The following is a 23,769-nucleotide window of genomic DNA, read 5'->3' on the forward strand; positions in this document are numbered from 1 at the left end:
TTCAGAAGCCAGATCAGTGTGACTGGAGAGGCATACTTACACTCTTGTGAGGTACTTATTGTTTTAGACCTCTGTCTAAAACCTAAATATAACATTAAACAGTTAAAAATCATAGGTGCAGAGGATACAGTATTACTAGCATCAGGAACATATCTGAGAATACTCTGTTACACTAACCAGAATGAGAAGGCAAAGCCAAAAAAGAGGTGATACCCCAAGGAAGTAGCCCGTTTTAAATAAAAAGGAGGTTAAAAGTAGCCCAAAGGCTTCATGATGACATAATCAACCATGAAAGAGTGAAAGGGATGGTTTTGCCTCATCCTTTGAAGATGGAATAAGAAAAAAATGGATACACAATATGAAACCCAGTTTCCTTAAGCCCCTCCCACCACTGATGCTATGCTTGAGTCCTGATGACCACACAGCTATAAGGTTCCTCTAGAAATCATCTCTCCTTTCACTTTGGCCAATTTCAGTTGTCTTTAGTGGCAAACTCCCTTTACCATCTCATTTCCAAAGCCTGATTACCTGACTTAATCTTTCCTACATCACGTCTTTACACATTTGCAGTCAATCCAAGGAGAACAGCTGTTATTGGCCATATCTAAAAATCAACCAAAACCAAAATAAACTACCAACCAGATGACTTAATGAAGAGATTCACCACAAGCTTCCCTGGTATAGGGGGAAGCGTGGATGTGTCTTTTTCCCTTGTGCCCAGAGTACACAGCCCACTGACTGTATCCTAAAGGTTCAGCGGATTTTTATTACAAAATAAAATCAAAGAAGTTACAATGGAATTATTAAGTCAAAGCTGCACTGGGGTAACTTGGAGGTCCTTGGAATAATGGGGTTTATTACAGTTAAATTTGTCGGATTTTTTTTTTTTTCCCGAAAGGAGTTAACGTACCAGAGGGGAAGATACAGCACTTATTTAGCAGACATGCCTACATCCATACAGCAAGCTGGCTTTCCAGAACTGGTTTGGAATTGGTTGTGTGTTGAGTCACTTCCCTCCTCCCCACTCCGTGTAAGCATCGCACGTCACCTGATGGTCATTACTATCCCACGGGTGAGTGACACTTGCTCATGACTCTGTCATGATGGATCGAACAAGACTGGGCCTGCTAATCTGGAGAAAACAGGACTGAGAGGGGAACTTATTTAATGCATGTAAGTATCTCCAACGCAGGTGCCAAAAGGATGGTACCAGACTCTTTCTGGCGGTGCCGAGACAGGACGGGGAGCAGTGGCCATAAACTAAAACACAGGTAGTCCCACCGCAACACGAGGAAGAACTTCTTTACATTGAGGGCGGCAGAGCACGGGGACAGGCTGCCCAGGGAGGTGGCGGACTGTCCTGTGGAGACATTCCAAACCCCACCTAGGTGCGTGCCTGTGTCAGCCGCTCCAGGTGGCTCTTCCTTGCCGGGATGTCGGACTGCACGATGCCCAGAGGGCCGCTCCAGGCCCCCACGCCCTGCCGTGGAGCGCGGACCCGCGAACACCCGCGGCCGGGGGCGGGCCGGGCGCTCGGGGCGTGCCCGGAAGCGGAGGCGGAAGCGGCGCTCGGTGCGGAAGCGGCGGCGGAGCCGGGGTTCGGGTTCCGCGGGCGGTGGGGCGGGGGCGCTGCGCCACCGGCAGCCGGGCCCGCTCCCCGCGCCAGTCTCCTGACGCTCCCTCCCCTCGCCGCTGCGCCATGGCGGCCAACACCAGCAACCTGCAGGTAGAGCGAGCGACGCCGACCCTGCCCGGCGCGGGGCGGACCCGGGAGCGGCGGCGAGCGAGGGGCGGTGCCAGGAAGAAGCGGGGCCGGGGGTGTCCCGGGCCGGGGCTGCGGGCGGAGCCCGGGCACAAGGAGCGCGGACGCTCCGCGCTCAGCGGGCCGGGAGCACCGCCGTGAGGGCCGCGGGCAGCGCAGCCGAGGGGGCGCGGGGGGCACTCGCCTTGGGTTTCGGGTGGCAGAGCCCGCGAGGTCAGCCCTCATCGTCCCGGGCCGTGAGACCCTGGGGAGGGGGTCCCGTGAAGAGGAGGGGGGGGTCCCTGGGGGCACCGGCCCCGCGGGACGCGGGCAGCGGGGCCTAGCGCCCGCCCGGGAAGCGCTGTTGCCTCTTGCGGTCTGGGCGCAGGGGTTGGCTTGCGTTGCCGTAAGGCAGCTGGTGGCTGTAGGAAGCCCGTGCCTGCTCTGCTGTTCCGCTTATGTTAACCTTCGCTGAGGAGTGTAATCGGTTCTGCGGCGGGCCGGCAGAACTGTCCCCGAAGTGAAAATAAGTGCGTTCCAAACAGTCCTTTTTTCTCCTCGGCTGTTTGAACCGTGATCGTTTCTGTATGCAGTGTTTACGCTGGCAGTGTGATGTGTGCACTGGCCAGGCTAGAGAAGATGTTACAGGGTCTATACTAAGCAGGAGAAGAATGACACTCCTTTAAGCTGACATTCTTTCCTTGGGTGGTGTTCATCAAACTATAAACCCATGGCCTCATAAAACATAGTTTGTACCTCAGGGATAGTTAGAGCTGGCCATCTATGCCCTAGTTCATACAACTTTGTAATAATGATGTTTTGTTTGATAGCAGTGGTGTTATTCACAGTAACAGGCTAAGATGCAGCTGATGTAATGAAGTATTAGAGCTGAGAATCTTATAGCCAGGTAATAGTCTTTGGCTGTTTACAAAAAGAGAGTATAGCAAAACCAGGCAATGCGTGATGCAGACTTTTGCCTATTTCAGAGGAGCAGGTCTGTGACATGCCATGTTTTTTCACAGTTCTGTTTTAGCAGATGAACTTTGCGATTTATTCTTTGGAATTAATGTCACACATATCACTGTCTTTGTTGTACTGGATCCAGGAATTATTGGGCTGCCCCATGGTAAATAATGTTACTGACAGGATTTAAAAACTTAATATGAAAATAACTGCGGGGGGGTTAGTTTTTGCTCTGTTGCTGGATTTGAATGGTGCACAGAGGTGTGTAAGGGGGTCAGCATAAAATGGACAACAAGGCAGCTGTCCATTCATACCTGGGAAACTGCTCATCAGCTCCTGGCCCCTTCAAAAAGGAAAGACTTCAGTTCTGTTCTGAAGAAACAGATGTTTACAGTGCTCCAGCACAACAGAGCCATAGAGTCTGTTTAATTGGTTAATTGTTTTTAAATACCTTTGATTTCAGGTAGATCTATTGAGATGATCTTTGGTTCCAAGACAGCAACACAAAGCAATAGAGTGCAATATTTTGCTGTTTCTTGCATGGCTAACTAGTTTTGTTCTGCCTGAAACACAGCAGAGTGTAGGTAGTGGCAAGAGTATCTGTACTGGAATGTCTAATGCAAACTCCTTGCTGCAGTTCAAACTCTCAGCCTCGCTCTCTGACATTACATAACCATCCTGAGCATACTAGCAATGCTTAGGAAAGGGAACCACATGTGGAAAAAAACAGGTGAGGGACTATAGAGTATTTAGTTGGTGTAGGTTAACTCTGGCTGACTGCTTATTTTCAACTTAAGTGAACCAGTGGTCAAAATGACAGTTTTAATTGTCTTGAAGTGGCATTCCAAGGAGGAAAGTGTAATAAAAAGTAATAAGCACTTAAGGCCAATGGAATAGTTGTGATATAATAAATCCACAGGGCAGTGTGTGCAATATGGTGGCTTAGATCTCAGTCAGATTTATTTGAAACTAGCTGAAGAAATAAAGTGAAAATCCATTCATAGTTTCTCATAGAACTCTGCCATGCTCGAGATACGGGTACATTTTCTCTCTGTTTCGGAGGTTTTTTCTCCTCTCCCACCAGAGTGATAATTAGTTTCTCACTAGATTATCAAGAATCTTAAATCCTTCTAGAGAAGCCAAGTACCTGGTCTTTGAAGACGTCTCCAAGCAAAATGTTTGGAGAGTATGGTGCTAGTTTCAGTGATTGTAATCAAGTACTTCCTGTATTGACTTTGCTGTTTACAGCATTTATTGATATCATCAGTCAGAGAATCATAGAATTGTTTAGGGTGGAAAATATTAAGTCCTACCATTAAACCAGGACTGTCAAGTTCACCCCTAAACCACACTCTAAACAATACATCTATATCATATCTATATCATAGTTCAAAGTGTCTAGGTCTATGATTAAAAAAAAAAAAAAACAAAACCCAAGCCTTATAATGGATTTCCAAATCTTTCCATAATAAATGCAAGATATTGGTAAGACAGACTGCATAGACAAATAGTAATAGTTCCAGCTTAGTGCACAAAAACTTGTTCTTCCCACTTGCACTTTGTGTTCTAGTGAATTTCAGCAGTTTGTAAATCCTACTGATCCTAAAAGGATGGAAAAATTGTGTCTTGTACAAAACACCACCTAAGACAATCAACTACCTCCAACTTTGAGGAGGTGAATGTCGAAGAGCAGAAAAAACAGGCCAGAGAAGAACAGTAACAGCTTAAATGGTCTCTGATCATGGAAAATGCTCTTGTACAGCAATTAATTATTTGCTTGTGTTACAGAAAGCAATAGATCTTGCTAGCAAGGCAGCACAAGAAGATAAAGCAGGAAACTATGAGGAAGCCTTCCGCTTGTACCAACATGCTGTGCAGTATTTTCTCCATGTTGTTAAATGTAAGTGTGGTGTGTTGGATGATTAAGTAGAGTTTAGTTGTCAGATTGCACAAGAGTAATCTCTTATGTTGACATCAGTATTTAAATTTTTGCTCTCATCAACAGTTGATACTTGCTAATTGTAGTTTGACTGAGGTCATATATTTTGCAGCTTTTACCTTTACTGTGATGTGTGCTTGCTCCATTCTTGTAAGAAATCAGATTATTTTTTACTTGTGTTTTGTTTTAGGTTTATTTTAAGACAGGAGGCAGGTGTTTGCTGTCTCTCCTCTGGACTTTTGTAGCAGTGTATCAAGCTGGCCACTGCACGAGGAAATATGACAATAAGTACAGGGATCCCTGTATTTCTGTTGTGCTGAAAACCATGTTCCACATTTAAGTCTTTGCTGTATTTGCAGAGTGCTTTTTGCTCCTTTAATTCATGCTGCTTGCCCTTTAAAGCCCTTCTGTTGACATTTTATACTCCTTAATGTCATAGTGTTGCTGTTTATTTTGGCCAAGAAAATGTATGAGATGGACTTATACGTAACAGTTTTTCTTCTATTTCCATATTCTCATTGTTTTATGCCTTTTCACACTTCTGTGTACCTTTTTTTTGCCACATTCAGTGTTTGTATGCAAGGAGTGGGCTTTCTTAATGTGGGTACAGGCCTAATGTAAGTGGGCTAGGGTTGCTTGCCTGACAAAAGTCACTTACAGATCTTCATGATTTGAAAAAAAAAAAGTTTTCTTTATAGTACTTTATTATTAGGATAATCTGTGTATGTCAGTTTCTGTCCATTTAAATCTTACAGATGTTCTCAGAATATCACTTTCTGTGCTTTTAACAGTACTGATGTGCTTTTGGAAACTTAGCTCATAAACCTGACATGTTAAATGTTGATTGTTGGTTTGAACTACTATAACAGTGATTATAAGAACAGCGTGGCTGTTGAAATACACCTCGTTCTTTCAGATGTTTCATGTAATGTTTCTTTATCTTTTAAAAATAGCAGGCTATGGAATAATCAAGTATGGTTCGAAATAAAAATTGCCTAGCACAAGCAACTTCTTGAGTAGCTATTTTAGAAAAGCAATTACTAAAGCAATGTCTAGCAGCTTGAAAGGCTGACAGAAGAGCTTCCAGTGCTTGTTGTTCTTAATCCTTTAGAGTCAAATTTTAAGCCAACGCAATGTTCAGGTGAATATTTGATTTCTGGTACATGATGACATCTTTCTGGTCAGTTCTTCCCAAGGTGTTGTGAAAAAATTAAGTAGTTGAGATGTTGGTTATGTGGTGAGCCCTGAGAGAGGTACACTGATAAGAGATAAAGACGACAGGTTTTTTAGTCTTGTTTTTTGATTGATGCACATGTGTTTTGCTGTTTACAAACGATTGTTTCTCTTCAAACTCTTAGATGAAGCACAGGGTGATAAAGCAAAACAGAGCATTAGAGCAAAATGTACAGAGTACTTGGACCGAGCAGAAAAGCTGAAAGAATATCTGAAAAAGAGAGAAAAAACTGCACCAAAACCAGTTAAAGAGTCTGGTCCTGCTGAAGGAAAAGGGTATGTTTTTGGAGAAGGTAAAGCAAAATACTTCCCGAACTCAGCTTAATCTAAACTTCAACTATTCAAAGGTCATTTTTACTCGTGTTTCTGGAATGCTTCAGATGACTACTAATGCTGAAATACAGTGGGCTAATAAAAATAACTTGAATTACCATCACAAGCATTTCTGTGCTTGTTTACTAAAATGTGAACATATGCATGGGAAATCCACTGAAGAATGAAAGCTGCTTCAGACTAATGGCTGAATGCAATGATTATTGGATTTAATGGCAAGGAGCCTGATGACCTTTAAAGGTTTTCTGCACTTAAATACTTAGCAACTAGAAAATAATTTCAGGCTGCTGATTACTGGGGTTACTGAGTTTGATCTGTCTCACACTTGATAAGAGGCGAAAAGCCCTATCTAGGGTAAAGTTCTCTAAGGTGGACTGAATCCCTCTAATGTGTTGCTGCTGCCTGGTCTCTCCACTGCTTCCCTTCTCTTAGATTTGTTTGTCACTTTGCATATCAGAGTTGAACAAGCACCCAAACAAGCCCAGCCTCTTTTGCATTTGCTATTGACTTTATGGGGATAGGGCAGAGGAAGGATTCAGGATTGTACCTTCCGGTGGGACTGCCCTTTCTAGGGGCTCTGGTCAGCTAAAGGTGCTCGGTTGTCTCTTAAAACTTTACCTGATTTTCAGTCTTTTTCAATGTCTGCTCATCTCATCAGCCTTATTTTTTGAGCTGTACCATCTTCTGCTTAATTATAATAGAAGGAAATGGTAATAGCACAAAGGCTACATGTATTTTCATGACCTTCACTCCAGTTGTTCACTCTCTAGTCTCTTTTCCTTCTTTAAATTCCAGTTTCCTTTTCTCTGATAAGACAGGAGTTTCATAGTACTGGGTGGAATTGGCCAAGTCCTGTTGCATGTGCAGATGGAGGAGAAGTGCCAATGTCTACAAACAAACCATTCCAGCACCTCGGTGTTGCTGGATATAAGGGCTTTCCTAGAAGCTGGCTCAATGCACACAGAAATGTGTTAAGAGGGCTCAGACCCTCAAGAGGAAGTTGAAATGGCAAAGGATGGTGAATTGGAAAGAAATCATAGAAAAGTGTACTTCTGCTTTTCTACAATCATGTAAACATGTAGAGGTCTGAAAGCATCTCAGTGTTTCTTTTGTTCCTCAGCATGATGGGTTTTCTGGTTTTTGCATTTTGATTTATGTCCTAAGACAGCGGTCTGTGTTACTGTATTTCAACATTTTGTTTCCATATCAGGAATGACAGTGATGGGGAAGGGGAATCAGAGGACCCTGAAAAAAAGAAGCTACAGAATCAACTTCAAGGTATTTTGAATCATCCTTTTCTTTAAATAGGGATCACTACAATCTAGCAAGTTCCTGTATTTTTGCCATCTCAATTTTATGCATTAACTTAATGTCTCTAAGTGGCTCAGCTAGTATGTAATCTTCATGTGCAAAAGCATAGTCTTTATGGAAGTAAAAGGACTTGTGTGCCACAAACTTATACAGTGACTATGTTGAAATGTGTATTATCTCCTGCACCCTGTGCTTCATATTAAAATTGTATCACCTATCAAGCTAGCATTTCCCAACAGAAGTTGCAAAGTCCCAGGTAGCTATTGACTAAACTGATCTAGTATTTTTTTGCTCCAAAGTGCATTAGCATGTTGCCTAGAGGCTAAGGAAGCGATGGTACAAATACTTAGTGTAAGCAGAACTGTTTTCACAAGACTGGTATTCATTTTTAGGAGCAATAAAAATGGATTCTTTCCCATTTATAATAACAGGCAGTGTTTTCTTACATGCAGTGATGATGCTGTCCCAGTTCAGTAGTGTAACTTTGGGTTTTTGAACTCAAATACAGAACACAGTCAGTGAAGCAACGTATAGCAGCTACCAGCAGTTTGGTGTGCAGTACAAAGGAGGATTTTTGATATTTATTTCCCTTTAATAATGAAGAACTCTTGGTTGAGAACTTCCCTTCCAGAAGGTGCTTATGGTTCTGAAGAAACCTCATTGTTCTCCTGTTTTTGACTGTAACAAAGATCAAATGCATTTACCAGATCTTGTGCCTGTGTAATTTCAGGAGCTGTTGTATCACCACTGGAAACTGTGCTGTGCTTTTTCTACTTCTCTGCACATTATTTAATCCTATGCACAGTTATAAGGGACAGTTTCCTCTTTTTTTTTTTTAAAGAGGCAGAAAATTGATGAGCACTGAAGTCCTATCCTGTCTCTTGCTATACAAACTTCGTTTCTTCCCACATGAATCTGACCTCAGATAGTAGAAATAGTGGCTAGGATTACAGGATCTAATATTACAGGTCTAATAATCTATTACTACCTGAGTTCAACGTTTTCCCATCTAGAAGTAGTTGAGACAAAATTTTTAATGTGTCAGACTAACCAATCTGAAGAGAAGGCTAAATTGCCACTCAGTTGGGTGGACTCATTGATTGAGGAAGATGAGACTTGGTGAAACACTTTGAATGTGCCTTGACTAAGAAAATACTTCTGCAGCTAAGCAGGATCCATATAACTTTTCTGATAGTTTCAGCCCTAGCTCTCAAACCTCTTTTCCATTAGATGATCAGTTTGTTCACTGCATGTCTGGAGATACCAACAAGTTATTTAATCTGCTGGAGAATCTTTAAAAATCCTGAGTTAGTGCAGCTACATTGTTTAAAATGAAATTTCAAATCTTTTTGAAGGTGCACTGGTAGTTTAGTGATGAGATGGTGTCAGGACTTCTACTAACTCAGAAATATTCTGGTTATCCATGGTTTATTGTGTTAATATGACAGATTTCTGTAAAAATAACATCCATTTGACTCATGGAATTAATTGTTTCTATCATCCTAGAAATGCCTTGTTTTTATTCAGTATAGACATGGGCAGAGAATTATCTTTTTGCCAAATGGAAATTATTGTAATTGTGAAAAGATATGTACATCTCTAACTTAGACAATCTTTTCTTACAGGAGCAATTGTTATGGAGCGACCAAATGTCAAATGGAGTGATGTTGCTGGTCTTGAAGGTGCCAAAGAGGCACTTAAAGAAGCAGTCATCCTTCCCATTAAATTTCCACACCTGTTTACAGGTCAGGATTACAGCATTTATTTACTATTGGCCAGGCACTGGGGCCTGTGAAGTGGGTTGTGCCAATGTTTCACAGACTCAAGCCAATCTCTTAACAAAGAGATTTTGATCTATCTGACAGAAGTTTCATGGATAGATGTGGGAAACCTCCAAGCACCCTAGAGGAACATAATGAGAAAATAGTATTTTGAAAACTGCTGGTTTCTTTCTTGCAGGCAAGAGAACACCCTGGAGAGGCATTCTCTTATTTGGACCACCAGGAACAGGAAAGTCTTATTTAGCAAAGGCTGTGGCAACAGAAGCAAACAACTCTACCTTCTTCTCAGTATCTTCATCTGACCTTGTCTCAAAATGGTTAGGCGAAAGTGAAAAGTAAGTTGGAGTTGCCAGAGGTCCAGGAAAACATGGTCAAGAAGAAATGATTGTAGTGTGAGATAAGTTGCTGTAAGGAATTTGAGGGAATGGTGTTGTCTTTTTAAAAACAAGCTATAGGTGTTTCTGTGCTGCAGTGCAATGTAAAGATACCATTATGTGCTGCATTTTGAGAAACTCTTCATTGCTCAAAAAGATTTTTGGGAGCACCACAGGGCTCATTTCTCTTCTGAATTCAGCTGTGACTGTACACTGTATCAGTCTGAAGTGCTGAGTTACTTTGTTTCTTGGCATCTCCCCACTCATCTCTCCCAGCAGCTGTGTGGTATTTCTTTGTCAAGGGGGAGGTGGGTTTTTTGTTCATCCCAATTTCAAATAAAATCTGAAAGAAATAAGAGACTTGCAAAGATAAGTTGAAGGAGAGGAGCAGCCATGAAATGAAGTTTTGTGGGTCCCTATGCTAACTCTTCATTTGTTACTGTTGAAGAAGACCAGGAAGCCAGAAGAACGGGAATGACAGGTTGGCTGCAGTCTAGAAGTCCAGGAATTTGTCCATCTAGTCTTCCAAAAGAGATTTCCTGAATTAATAAAAATCTCTGGATTTATAGGGAAAGGATTTTCATATAATGATAAGCATACTTGTTACAACCATGATTTAATAGTTTGAAGTGTGGGATGACTGAGCAACATTATTTAAAGTTGATAGAATGACAAAGAAAGGCTGTTAGATAAAGTGTTTGAACTATTTTTTCCCCAGAAAGCTGGAAACCTTAAGCTGCTTTTCTTCTGTTGCAAAAGGAATACTAGCTGGAGACTAGCTTGGCATCAGATTTTATGCTTGACTTAATTTGAGACTATTGCCTGAGATTTAGTGCTGTAATATGAAGAATTTCCCAGCGCATTCCTATTTATTTTTCTTTTTTAAACTAGTAAGATGTATTCATGAGAGATGGCTAAGAGTATATGGGGGTTTGTATTAGGTTGTTTTGTTTATTTGATTGGAAACCAGTATTTCTTGTCATACAAAAATTATTTAGTAAGTAAAGTTGCATAAAGTAAAGGTGCATGTTATTTCTTACAAAATCTCTAGAATCAATTGAAGTTAGAAATGTTAAGAGAAAGCCTTTTTCTTTTGAATCTTTTTAAATTGGTGGTTTTGTATAGTTCAGGTTGTCATGTAGAAGTGTAAACTGGAAAAGGGCTTTATCTTGCAAAATCATGCCTGGAGCGCTATATTTTTAATTTATTTTATTATACTGGCCTCTCTCATTCAGTATTATTTTGAGTCATGGAGCTGGAAGAATGTTGTGTCTTTAAGTAGCTTTATGTTAATGATTTTTTTTCCCTTGCTTTCTCTAAAGGAGATGACTGTATCACAATCTGAAGTTAGGTGTTTCTTCTGTTGTAATTATTAATATAGCTGAAGCTGTTTCCTTCTTTAAGATTAGTGAAAAACTTGTTCCAGCTTGCCAGAGAAAACAAACCTTCTATCATCTTCATTGATGAGATAGATTCCCTCTGCGGGTCAAGAAGTGAAAATGAAAGCGAGGCTGCTAGACGGATAAAAACAGAATTTCTAGTCCAGATGCAAGGTAAGTTTATTTGGTTTTCAAAATTGGAAAAATGAATATATGTATTTTTAAGTGTAGCTTGCATCAGAGCACTAAAAATATCTGCAGTTCCACCCCATTAAATTTTCATTACTTTTTAAAACAGTATCTGTTTATCATCTAAACTGTGAAATTATTTCTGCCCTTATATAGGGGTTGGTGTTGACAATGAAGGAATCTTGGTCTTAGGAGCAACAAACATACCCTGGGTTTTGGATTCTGCTATCAGGAGAAGGTATGATGGTTTTTTTCTTTTCATGGTGTGCAATTCACAACTTGTGTGACCCTTCAGCCAGAGAGTGCTTAAGGTGTTCATCCAGCTCATGTTTGCAGACACAAATGTTTGCAAACTTAACTAATGTTCTGCAACTCAGTTCCATGAAGTGGACTTAGCTAAACTGGTAGTCACTTGCCCCTTTAGAGAGAGGTAGGTCATTCACTCTTGTATTTGCCCTGTAGTTTATCCGATTTCTTCGTTAGATGATAATACTTAAAGAAACAGGAGTTTTCTGCTTGCTTTTTTGGTTTTCTGGGGGACTTAGGGACAAGTTAGAAAATACACACCTCAGAAGGGGTAGAGCTTTCCTTTTCAGCTGTTAACGAACCAGTGAGTAGCTTGAGTTCTTTCATGAAGGTGTAACCTTACAGTGAAACACCACTTTTTTCTACTGGTCAGGCATAACTTCTGATTTTATCTGGTGTTTTACAGATAAAGGATTTTTGCAAGTACAGGACTGCCTGTACCTGAATATTTGGATCTTTCTCTGAGCTGCAGAACAAGAAGAGGACAGATGCAGTTATGTGACAAATAAGATTATGTTGTGATGAGGACACAGCTTGGATAATGGCCATTTTTGTTGGCTAAACCATCGATTTTTTTTTTTTTGGTGACTGACACTGAGTTTTATTTATATACTGTATTCAAGCTGGCCGTACTTCAGTTTTATTTGGGGTTGGACCAGGTCACCTCCAGATGTCACTTCCCGCCTGCATGACTCTAGTGTTGCATGAGCCAGATTTAGAAGTGAAGGTGTTGCTGAAAATTTCAAGTCATTCTTGAAATTCCAGCTTTGGTTGGCATCCACAGTAAAAGACACGGATGGACCTGATAGAGTGTGTTCAGAAGGAGGCCACAAAAATGATCAGAACACCTTTCCTCTGAAGGCAGGCTATAAGAGTGGGGGTGTTCAGCCTGGAGAAGAGAAGGACCCAGAGATACCTTATTGTGGCTTTTCAGTATGTAAAGGGAACTTACTAGAAAGGTGGAGAGATGTTCCTTGTTTTTTTTTTCCCAGGCTTGCAGATGCGAGGACAAGGGGCAGTTGTTCCGACTCAAAGAGGATGGGTTTAGGTTGGGCATAAGGAAGAAATTTTTTATGAGAGTGGTGAGACACTGGCACAGGTTGCCCAGAGAAGTTGTGGATGTCCCATCACTGGAAGTGTTCAAGGCTAGGTTGGATGGGGCTTGGAGTAAGCTGGTCTAGGGGAAGATGTCCCTGGTACTAGATGGTCTTCAAGGTCCCTCTCAACCCAAACAATTTTCTTACTCAGCAACATGAAAGAGAAATTCCCTAGCTCTTGCCCACAGGACTTAAAAGAACTTGTACAAAAATGGCTGTAGTGAAATTAATTTTCATGGATTTGGATAATTTTGTCATGTATATCAGGTTAAGGGTGTCCAGCAGAATTTGGAGTTGCTCTTACTTAGTTGGTGGGAGGTAATCTCCACTCTGAGGACAGATGCTGCTTCAAAGGAGCAACTGCAGTTAACAGTGTTGTCTTGAGAATGACTTCAAATTTGCTTCTATCTATGGTGTTTTCTTAATTTAGTTGGAGACTGTAGAAAATTGTTTCATTAGCTTGTTATCAAGCAGTTCTTTCTTTGAGTGTGAAATGTGTTCATATACACTTTAACACTTAAAGACTTCCTCTCAGGTTTTGATTTTTTTTTCCTTTAAGTCTCAAGCTCTGCTGGAAAAACGTCAGTCTGAAGAGGTGGCTTTTTAATGTAAAGGAAGCAGTTGTTATATTCTGGATGTGAGCCTATACTAGCTAAAGTATTATTTATAAGAACAGGTTGCTGAATATTTGCCTCAGATTTTTTTTAAAAGGTTTGTTTTACTGAAACTGCGTCTTTATATTATTGCTAAGAGCAGAGTCATTTGCATGAGCCTTTTCCACTGTGCATCTGCATGAGCTGGCATCTTGGGAACACTTTTGTTTTTGTCTTTTTTAAACCAGGTTTGAGAAGCGTATTTATATTTCTTTGCCTGAAGACCATGCCAGGGCTGCAATGTTCAGACTTCACCTTGGGTCAACTCCAAATGAGCTAAAAGACTCAGATTATCGAGAGCTTGGGAAAAGAACTGAGGGCTATTCTGGTGCAGATATAAGCGTCATTGTCCGTGATGCACTGATGCAGCCTGTTAGAAAAGTGCAGTCAGCAACTCACTTTAAAAAAGTAAGTAGGAATCAAAATTTTTCAAGTTATTTCATCTATAAGAATAGTTTTAATTTGAAAATTCCTTGGGAAGAAACTGAATTTGGTTTGGGGTAATACTGCATGTTGATGAAATGTCCCTTTCTGGGGAGAACTGTTCTTTCTTCCCCTGTCCCCCCGCCCCAGTCCTGCCATAAGTCTGGTGGAGCTAATTTCTGAATATTCATGCTCTGACTCTTAATGTCTCTAGAGAGTGTTAAAAGCATTCAGTTTGCCATTTAAATGGCAATGTTACAGAAGTGCTCTTTTTCTATTTCAAGTTAAGTGGTTCTTAACATGCTGGGGAAAAAAAATTAATGTATCCCTCATCCACTTGAGAACAGATGGATTATACTTAAGCACATTCTGTTTACTTGGCATATTTTTCAAACTGAAGAATTAAGGTTCTTGTAGAGTTCTGGTAGAAACATTGATTCAATTACACTAGTAAAGATGCAACACAACTGAGCAAGGTCTGGGTCTGTTTCATATACACTGCTGTAATGTAGAAACCAGTTTACTTTTAGATAGGTATGCACCAAAGAGCCTATTCAAACTATATTGTTTGGCTTATCTTCCAATTATCTCTCTCTCTATATCTCTATCTATATATCTATATGTATTGACTTAAGTAACATTTCTTCACAATATTTGGATCTCAGAAACTTTATCTGAAGGAGAACTAATTGGCATTCTTTACCACCAGTCTAAATCCATTACATCTGGGAATGTTTTTCCCCTGGAGAATTTGCACAGATGAGCCTTGTTCAGTCAAATTTATTGTTCCCTGTAAACTATTAAACTCTTAAAAGAAAAAAAAAAAAAAAAGAGTGATAATATCAATGGTTATAAACAGAGGTTAAAATACATACAATGTGTATCAGTTGAATAAAATTTTATTTTGCTATGCAGCATATTTTAGAGTAGACCCAGACTAAAGGTACTTTTTGTTAATATTTTTAGATTTTTATGGAAATTCATGTTTCTTGGGTGAAGGTGGGTCAGGATATTCTGCAGAGGTGCTAGTTGCTGTAAAAGGAAGTTTTAATTTGTTGCTTCATAAAAGAGCAGGTGTGGTAGGAAAAACCTTAATCCTAAAGTGTTGAGTACCGTGTATGGTGTGTTGGCAGCAGCTCTATTGTCATCTCAGTTACAATTACAGTTTTTTTACCAGTAACTCAACCTGACATAAAAGGGTTAAGGGCCCTGAACCAAGCAGCTACACTCACTTTGAAGAGACTCTTTTTTTTTTCAATGTGGTTTCTTCCTATGAACTCATTCAGCTTAAGATTGAAAGACACACTTAAATCCAGTATGGTCCAGAATATGAGAGGGCAGGAAGTTTAACTTCTGGGGACAGCTCACAGTAACAACATGATGTAAGCTCTATTTGTTGATAAATAAACAATTACTTTGCTATATCAAGGATTTTCTAGATGCTTCCTTCCCTTAAGCAGTGATGTCTGGAGTATTTATCTGTTGTTAATGTTATATGAAAATGGCATTTCTGGTTAAAGGGCTGTTTCAGCTTGCTATGGAGCAATGAAATAACCTCAGTTGTCACAGTTTGCAGAACAACTTCAAAAGCACTTCTTGCATCTTAACCATTTTTGCTCAAGAAAGGAAAGGAAGGGAAAAAACCACAACTGCAATACTTTTTATGAGCCAAGTTGATTCCACTTGTATTGTTAATGCTTTAATTGGATGTGATTTAGTGTTTTTGTAAGTGAAATCTTAGTGTTATTATTTGCTTTGTAACAGATGACTTGCCTCAGTTCAGCAGCACTTTCCTCAGTTGTCAGTAATTAACTGTAAACCTTTCCTTGCCATATGTGATAATGCAGGTTTGTCAGAGTGCATTTTGAATATTACAATCTGCTCCCCAGTATCTCTCTCTAAATGCAGCTTGGAATAGCAAATCCAGTTCTGTCCGTAGCCACTTACCGTGTTTTCCTTTAAGTTCTGCGTATGCTCCTGGTTCCCATGGGTGTGTGGTGCTGCAGGGAATAGTGTGCTGGAGAAAGGGAGCAGATACCCGGTGCAGCTTTTTTTGGTCTGTCTGACTGGGCGGGGGAGGGAGGGAAGGCTGTTTTGTTCTCCCACTAGGTGGCGATGTTTTAGCTGGAGCGCTGCTCGGGTGGTGCCGGGAAAGGTGCTGGGAGCTCGGGAAGGGGGGATGTCAGAGCGAAAAGCACTGGGAGGCTTTCAGAGAGCTGTTAACTAGAGATGAACGAACTCCTAAAGGGACTACGGATCAGGAAGGGTGGTCTTCACCCAGCAGATTTCCTGGCCTGTCAGTTTGCCACAGAAATCCTCAGCCTTAAAAGAATGTGGCTTCTGGGATTTGACCTGATGTGAATTTAAGCATCTGGCTACAGCTGCTGTTTTCAAGGTGGATAATAGCAGTACACTTGTACAATTTCTCTTTCACAGGACGTGTTCCCAATGGGTAGGGCAGCTGCATAAAATCAAGGAACTCTTTTTGCTTTGGGTGCTGTTCGGCTTCTGGTTTCTGTCTCCAAAAATAACTCCTATAAACTGAGTGTTTTCTTGTTTTTAGGTAAAAGGACCATCAGTGTCTAATCCAAATATGATGGTAGATTTATTCACCCCTTGCTCTCCAGGTGATGTTGATGCCATAGAAATGACATGGATGGAGGTCCCAGGTGATAAATTACTGGAGCCTAAAGTTTCCATGGTAGGTATTCTTTGTAGCATTTCTTTCTCATTTGGCAGAACTCTGTAAAGGCTTTAAAGTAAAGAGTCTTTTTCAGGACAATTGGATGAGATGTTTTCAGAAATGCTGGGCATACCAGATAACATTTGAATTCTCGACATAAGTTACTACAGTATGGCATGCTTATGAAAAAGACAGCTCTCTATCCCTGATAAGCATTTCTTATTCTTGTCTGTTGGCATGCCGCTGCCATCCTTTCATCCATAGACAGTATCTGGCTCTTGCACTGTTCTTTCACTTGGCTTTTATTCCTTCAGAACCTGCAGGGTTCCTGCACCATGATACACTTTCTTCTCATCACTGTGGCATTAATACTGGGAAATGGAAAATGACATTCACTGTAAATTGAGCAGTGATATTCTATAGGTAAATACTGCCCATGAAATAGATACAAGTATAAACACCAAAATGTGAGAAGATTTTTGGATGTAATGGTAGTCTACGTTAAAATTCATCATAGGTGATACAGCTCTTTCTGCTGCTTTCTTTGTGCATATGAAAATACTTGCTTTGGCCTAGGGAATAAAATATGTAAGACAGTTTTCGTTCACTGATTAAGAAAAAAAATAATTGCTGAACACTCATTCTGTATTTTTCCCTAAGAGCAGCAGAAGAAAATGTTGAATTTAAGTAGAAAGTTTGTGGGAAGCACTTAATAACAAATCTGTGTTGCTGTAGTTTCCTGTGTGCAAACAGTCCTGTAAGGAATGGAAGAAATCAGTGCTTTTCATGGGGTTCACAGGCACTGCTTTGTAAACAGAACCATCAGTGTATTTCAGAAAAGGATTTCCTGTGTGTATTTGCATACTGAGGAAGCAGAAAAGGATTTATGCAGGTGCAGGCCTGCCCTAAAACTTCGCCCTGCATGGCCTATTTGGATTTTTAATCAGTATTTCCTGGAATTAAAGACAGCATTTCCTTGTGTGCTTCTAATGGTACCTGCACTCTGATGCACGTTTCAGCATCCAAAATCAGTTCTTGTCCTTAAAAGATAAGGCTTTAATTCTTTCTGAGCAGGGTGGCTCTGGCCTGATGAGACAACTACCGTGTGTGGGAAATCTTTATACTAATTTTTGGATTTTACCCATAATTTTATAGTAATAGGAGGCAACTTCTTTCAGTTGCCTTTGGCTGGGAATTGATTAGGTTTCTTTACCCTTTTTATTCACAGTATATTTTAACTGCTGCTTTCAACTTCATAGACCTATGTGGTTTTTTTTTTCCTAAACTCCATTTCCTAGCATCTAAATATTTATCTAGAAAATTGACTGAGTTGAAGAGACAGAAATTACCAGTCATGAGCAGTAAAACTTTGCTAGAGATGAATCATAAACTGCTGCTCTACATTCCTGGACTGTGAAGAGTACATGGGAACATCTGATTTTTTTCCACTTAATCTGCGGTAGTTAATCACGGGTTGAAAATAGTAACTGACCAGATGAAAAGGAAGTTCAGTTCTTTAAAAAAAAGATATTAATAAAATTTGAATGGATGAGTGGCTTAAATCTAAACCTGAGGTTGTGGTTTTGTTACTGGAAGTTACTGGAAAACTCACTGACGGTTGTCTGTATTCGAAGGGTCAAAAGGCTACCTCTGTGCAGTAGTGTTCAGGCTTACTTAAAGTTCCATGTTAATAGGAACTTTTTAATGTTTTTTTTTTCATGCATATTTGTCCTGGCAGCAAAATTGCTAGCAGTGGTACTATACTTGTTTCTGAAAACATGTTTGTTTCTTTGGTTTTTTTTCTGACAGACTGATATGCTCAGGTCGCTTGCTAGCACAAAACCAACAGTTAATGAACAGGACCTGGAGAAGCTGAGGAAGTTTACAGAAGACTTTGGTCAAGAAGGCTAAACCAAAGATGTGTGTGAAGAGTTAGAACTTTCTTTTTAAAATATTCTCATGTCTTTATTGATGGCACTTCAAATAAATGCCAATAAAAATCACCCCTTTCTTACTTTGCAGAAGGAATAGAAGATACCTTTGCAAAGACCCTTAAGCTTTTGTATTGTATTGTTTTCCTCAAATATCTATTAAATGTCTTCTATTGAAAAATAATGCAAAAATGCAATTTTAGGGTGAGACAGCACAGTGATGTTGTCATGTCTAATAAATACTAGAAGGCTTTCAATTACTAGTTCCATTTTAGGCAGTAAATTAGACCTGGATACCAGTGACTTTTAAACTCCCAGTAAGATCAAAGACCTTTTTAAGGGGTGGGAGAGAACATATTTGTCAGGTGATTTCAGTATCAGTCAATCAGCATACATATTAATTGCTTTCATTTCGTTTAGGAAAATGCAACAACATTTTCTAATCAAGCATACTGCAAGTGTGGGTTTGCTGTTTAAGAAAGAAGACACTGTGAGGATAAGACTACATGGGCCAGTACTCTGATTAAATATTGATAGACCTGTTATTTGGCTTTTTTTCTGCTATGCTCTGTTAAAATTTTGCTTTAAAAAGCAAGATTTTGGTTTTAGTTCTTTACTAGCTGGTACACACTGTCACTATGCAATTTAATACAAGTTTGTTAAATGCAAGTAACTCAGAAGGTGTTTTGCTGGCTGTTCTTGGGGGATTTGCTTTATTTGATGTTTTGGTTTTTAAAATCTGGATTCTCTTCCTGGTGAAGTTTTGACTAAACGTAGAAAAAAGTGTTAGTAATGTCCTCTAAGATGCCACATGTTGAGGCTGGCAAGGTATATGTAGTCTTTGGAGAATGTCTGGAAGGTATTTTGGGAAATAGCATACTTTCACATGCAAGGAGATTAGAACAGATGTTTTAGCCACAGCCTCTCCAGTGATAAATTAACCTGGAACCCCACTGGTAATTGTAACATATAGGTTACATCAATTTAATGCTTTAACTGGGAGAGAAGGCTGGCAGTTTAGTATAAAAGTAGCACTTCCATTGCTCTTTTTCTGCAGAACTGCAAATGGAGATGTGCCTGAATGTAACTTAGGACACTACAGCATCAGCATTGAGTTTGTGCCTTGTAAGTTTGCACTGGCTGTAGATATGAAACACCATTAGGGTATCTAGAATACTCTATCTTCCATTATCATTGTACAACTCTATCATACAGATGTTTTGGTTTAACTTGCATTAAAAGAAATTTGCACATTTTAGGTGTGTATGTTCTATGTACATATGCACAAATATGATCATCTTTTGATGGGGTTTTTGGTTTCTTTTATGTACATATTTTGTGTACTTTATAAATCATAGGATGGGAGACATTATCTGTACTTAAATGAAGTAAAATGTAGTACGATATCACCTATGTCGAGTATTTCTTCAATGTTATGTTCACGTTTTTACTGCTTTATTGTCTTCTTAGACTTTTGTTTCTGTGTTTAATAGCCAAACAAAATAGTTAAATATTCATTGATCTGCAAGGTGCTGAGCTTTTTTTTTACTAACATGATGAAGCATTTTTTCCTTCAGTTACACAGCTTTACCTTTGTCTTACATCAGAATGTGTAAATGTGAATCAGGGGGCTGTAAATCTTTCTATCAGCTTTTGAGGGGATGGCAGGAGAGGGAGTGGGTGAGGGCAGGAATTCCATCAGAGGTACAGGCAACTATGGTTAGTAAATGTAATCCTCATGGCAACAAGATCTCATTTGTAGTTTTCTCTTCAAGCACTCTCGAAGTGAGCCACATACTAGCGTGGCTGTTGTTCAGAGGTTTGAAGCCACTGTCTGCAGCGTTTATTTCTTGACCTTTTGAAAAATGAGAGTCCTTACTGCAATCCTGCAATCTTAAAATTCTCAGGAACGTTTTGGTTTTGGTTTATTTTTTCCTTTTTGTGGTAAGCTTATTTGTCCTATGGGCTTCCATATGCTTAATGGTGTAATGTCACATCTTTAATGCAAAAGAAAAATATACTATATGTTTTAAATTTACATCTTGCTGCTTGCTCAGATATCTGTAACAGAACCTTTACTGTTTGATGTTGAAAGTTGTTTTTAGAAATATATTCCAAATAAACTTTGCTGCTTAGAATTGCAGCTATAAGGGCAACTTTTTGATTTGCTGTCTTTGTAAAATTTTGATAAATTAATATATATATATATCACCAAGCTTCTTAGCCAAAGTATCCACAGCAGATGATAGCCAAACAAGGGAGCGTGCAAAATCACTTTTTAGTTTTCAGTGTTAATTGCGAATACTCCAAATCAAAGAATTCATGAAAGGCTGTATTTGCTTTGAATAATCAAAACCTGTAAATACTGGACAAATGAGTTGTACATTTTTAATGCGGTTCGATCTTTGGCTGGTTAGCTTACAAATTTTTTTCATTCCTTCTGGTGTTACTGCTTACTCTGACTGCAGTACGAAAAAATGTCATTTTCCTTCCTCTGTGTAAAATAATTTTTCAATTAAATCACTTCTGTATGTTTTTGTGTCCTTCACAGATGGTTTCTTCACACTGACATTGTTTTGGATTCCCTACCATTTGTGGTCTATCTCTTGATGCACATATTTACAGGGTTAGAATAGCTCACTAAATCAATTTCTTTTTTCCTGCATTCCCTGACTGATGTCAAGTTCCAGAGTAATTTGATTTAGGTGTTGCCTTTTTGTCCTTGTCTGTCATAACAAAAACGTACAAATCTTTTCAGTTTTCTGTAAATCTCTTGAGGTTTTCTTTGGTTTTTCAAGTCTGCTGGTCTTTGAATATACTCATATGCTTTTGTTTTAATTAGTGGAGTAGAACAAATGTAGTTGAGAAAGATACTCTGGAATCTGCTTTTTTCATCTTCCTGCCTGTCAGAACTTGCTCTTTTTGTCAACTGAAGCAAAGAAGCTGCTGAATATTCTCTGCTCAGGTGTTTTGATATACTTTTGGTGTTTATTTAGTGTTCTTAATAAGAATATTCCACTTTTTAATTGTTTTTTTTTCTGAGGATTATCTTGACAGGAAGCTATTTAATAGTTCTGAATTTGTTGAAATATGCAGAAACGTCTTCATTTTGCTGTTTATTCTTTCCTTCCTCCAGAATGACAGGCTTGTTGCAAGATTGGCTTCCATACATGTTTTTGGTCTTAACTGGATTCACCCTAGTAATCATGGTCGACTTAAAGCCATTCCTGTAACTTAGGTAAACTATTGCAAGAACTCAGTGGACTGTTTGTTTCATGGCATGCTGCTATTCCAGCAGATAATTAATTCTTATTAAAACATTGTTACTTTTATTCTTGAGCAGGCAGCTTTTGTTGTAGCTCTTGTGGCGTAGCTTCACTGCTTACCCCTTCAATTTTTCTTTAGCTTTTTATTAACGTACTAATCTAGGGATTTTATTCCACAAATCCTCTGTCATCATCATTAGCTGTGTAAAAACTCTTTTAATTGGTCGTTCATCCTCTGTCCTGGCTTTTCTGTAGTGACAGGCCAGGTATTAGATAAGATTGTCCTGTTTTTATCTTTTGGTCCTTGTGACCTAATTGGAATTCCTCCTCTCCCTCCTTACTTCAATGTGCACACACACCCTTCTGATGGGAGCTTTTCGATTAGGTTGCTGGTTTGTGACATTTTCTGTTTACTTGCCTTTGCAGCCTTCCTACCTGAGAGGCTCCAACTTAATGAATAAACACTCAAGGATACTTCTTTCCTTTGTCATATCCAGAGCTTAGGGATGCTGGATTGCCATCCATTTGTGCCACCTGTGCATGGTACCTGCCTGCCATTTGTACAATCTGCTAGTGTTTTGCAGAAATACTTGATGATTTTGAGCTTATTTAGCTGAAGTTCTTGACCATTAGTCTTACGGAAACACAATAGAATGTCCTATCCGCATCATAGCAGGAGCTTGGCTCCCTTCTAAATAGGCTTTGGTTGTGTTTTGAGACACCTCCAGGAAATAAGTCACTGACACCTGACACAGGCCTGATGTTGATAATGCAGCCAGAGTTTTCTTTCCTGCTTGGTGACCTATTATCAGGCACTGTAACCTGAATTGGCAGGACTTGCTTTTGCTTGCCCTCACTCCTCCTCTGCTGCCTCAACTCATTTAAATCCAAGCTATTCAAGGCAGGGACTTTGCTTTCAAACATGCTCAGTGTCACATGCATTCTGTCAACTATAAACAGTAATTTCCTCTGACTCACTGTTGTTGGCCCAATGACTGTCCACAGGTAATTTGTTACAAAAATCTCAGCTGGAGTAGTTGCCTTCTGCTGCTTCTCTGTCCATGTCTCAGCAGTAGAGAGTCAGCTAGCCAAGAGGCTGGGAAAGTGGCTATAAATATCACCATCTCATTCAGGAAATACAGTGGCAAATAGGGACTGTTACTTGCATCTGTGACTTAGGCTCTAGCAGATCCAGGTGAATTGTTTGCCCAATAGAAAGTTAAGAAAAAATTAAAACTATAGGAGTTCAAATTATAATTTCTTCTTCCTCTCCTTGAAAGCTAGAGCATGGGCTGTAGCAGGGAGGCTCTGACCTATCAAGACTTTTTCTTTATGTAAGATTTTAGAAAACCTGGAAAAATTAACTGATCACTGTTTTCAAATGTCCCATTGAAGTTGCCAGTTGAAATGCTCTTGCCTGACTGAGCATGACCTCACTTGAAGTTTTAATGATGTTTTAATTAATTTATTGTAGCTATTAGTTGCTCCATAGACAACTGAACAGCAAAGAAGTTATTACTGTTTTAATCCTTATGCCTGCTCTTGTTTTGCTGTGGACCAGTATGTTTGTGTCCTGCCTTGTTCTGTTGCTCTAATTCTAAAATGTTTAAATTAAAATGCTGGAGCATTTATGGGGTTTCTGTGGGGCAGTGGGACATAGTGGTGTAGCTCATCCTGGGCAGCCTGAGGCTCTACATGGGGTACATGAATCCACAGAAACACGTGTAGGGTCTGTGCATCAGATCCCCTGGAGCTGGCACAGGCTCCAAGTTGACTGGTGAACAAGGGCAGTGATGCTGATACTCAGGGCTCCTATGGGGTTTTGTCCTAGTTGTATAAAATGTGTAAAATGGTTTCCACAAGCTTTGAGGCTGTTGGTTTATTCTCCTGGGCCTTCTTTTGTGGAAAGTGTGCTCGCTTCACTGCAGTGCATACTGGAAATGCGTGATGCTTCTTACATGAAGAAAAAGGTTTTGATGAGAATTTTTCTTTGATGTGAATGTTAATTGGCAATTTTTGCCTGCCTCTTTCCTGTTGCTTTTGACTAATTTTCAGGGGTTTTCACTTTTTTCTTTTTTAATTTTGGTTTCTTTTTTTTTTTATCTGACTTACCCTCTGTCCTTCAAACCATTTTTTTCCTTTCTCAAACAGAAGATAAAGCACTGAT

General features: G+C 39.7%; 1 protein-coding gene across 4 annotated transcripts; it reads left to right on the forward strand.

Moving 5' to 3' along the window:
* The first annotated feature begins 1,609 nt into the window (after positions 1-1,609).
* On the forward strand, positions 1,610-18,461 carry VPS4B (vacuolar protein sorting 4 homolog B). 4 transcript variants are annotated; one of them, XM_062496913.1, is made up of 12 exons: positions 1,711-1,726; positions 4,493-4,604; positions 4,834-4,931; positions 6,002-6,152; positions 7,420-7,487; positions 9,146-9,265; positions 9,480-9,636; positions 11,080-11,228; positions 11,400-11,481; positions 13,488-13,707; positions 16,286-16,423; positions 18,215-18,461. In XM_062496913.1, exons 3-12 carry the CDS (start codon positions 4,922-4,924, stop codon positions 18,314-18,316), a joined length of 1,197 nt encoding a protein of 398 aa, XP_062352897.1. In that variant the 5' UTR covers positions 1,711-1,726; positions 4,493-4,604; positions 4,834-4,921; the 3' UTR covers positions 18,317-18,461. The 4 variants fall into 4 exon arrangements, with proteins under 4 accessions (XP_062352723.1, XP_062352897.1, XP_062352813.1 ...); XM_062496739.1 differs by lacking the exon at positions 4,834-4,931 and having other exon boundaries at positions 1,610-1,726; XM_062496829.1 differs by having other exon boundaries at positions 4,834-6,152.
* The last annotated feature ends 5,308 nt before the right edge of the window (positions 18,462-23,769 follow it).

The sequence above is a fragment of the Cinclus cinclus genome, chromosome 1 (genome assembly GCF_963662255.1).
Source record: "Cinclus cinclus chromosome 1, bCinCin1.1, whole genome shotgun sequence".
Lineage (NCBI taxonomy): Eukaryota > Metazoa > Chordata > Aves > Passeriformes > Cinclidae > Cinclus > Cinclus cinclus.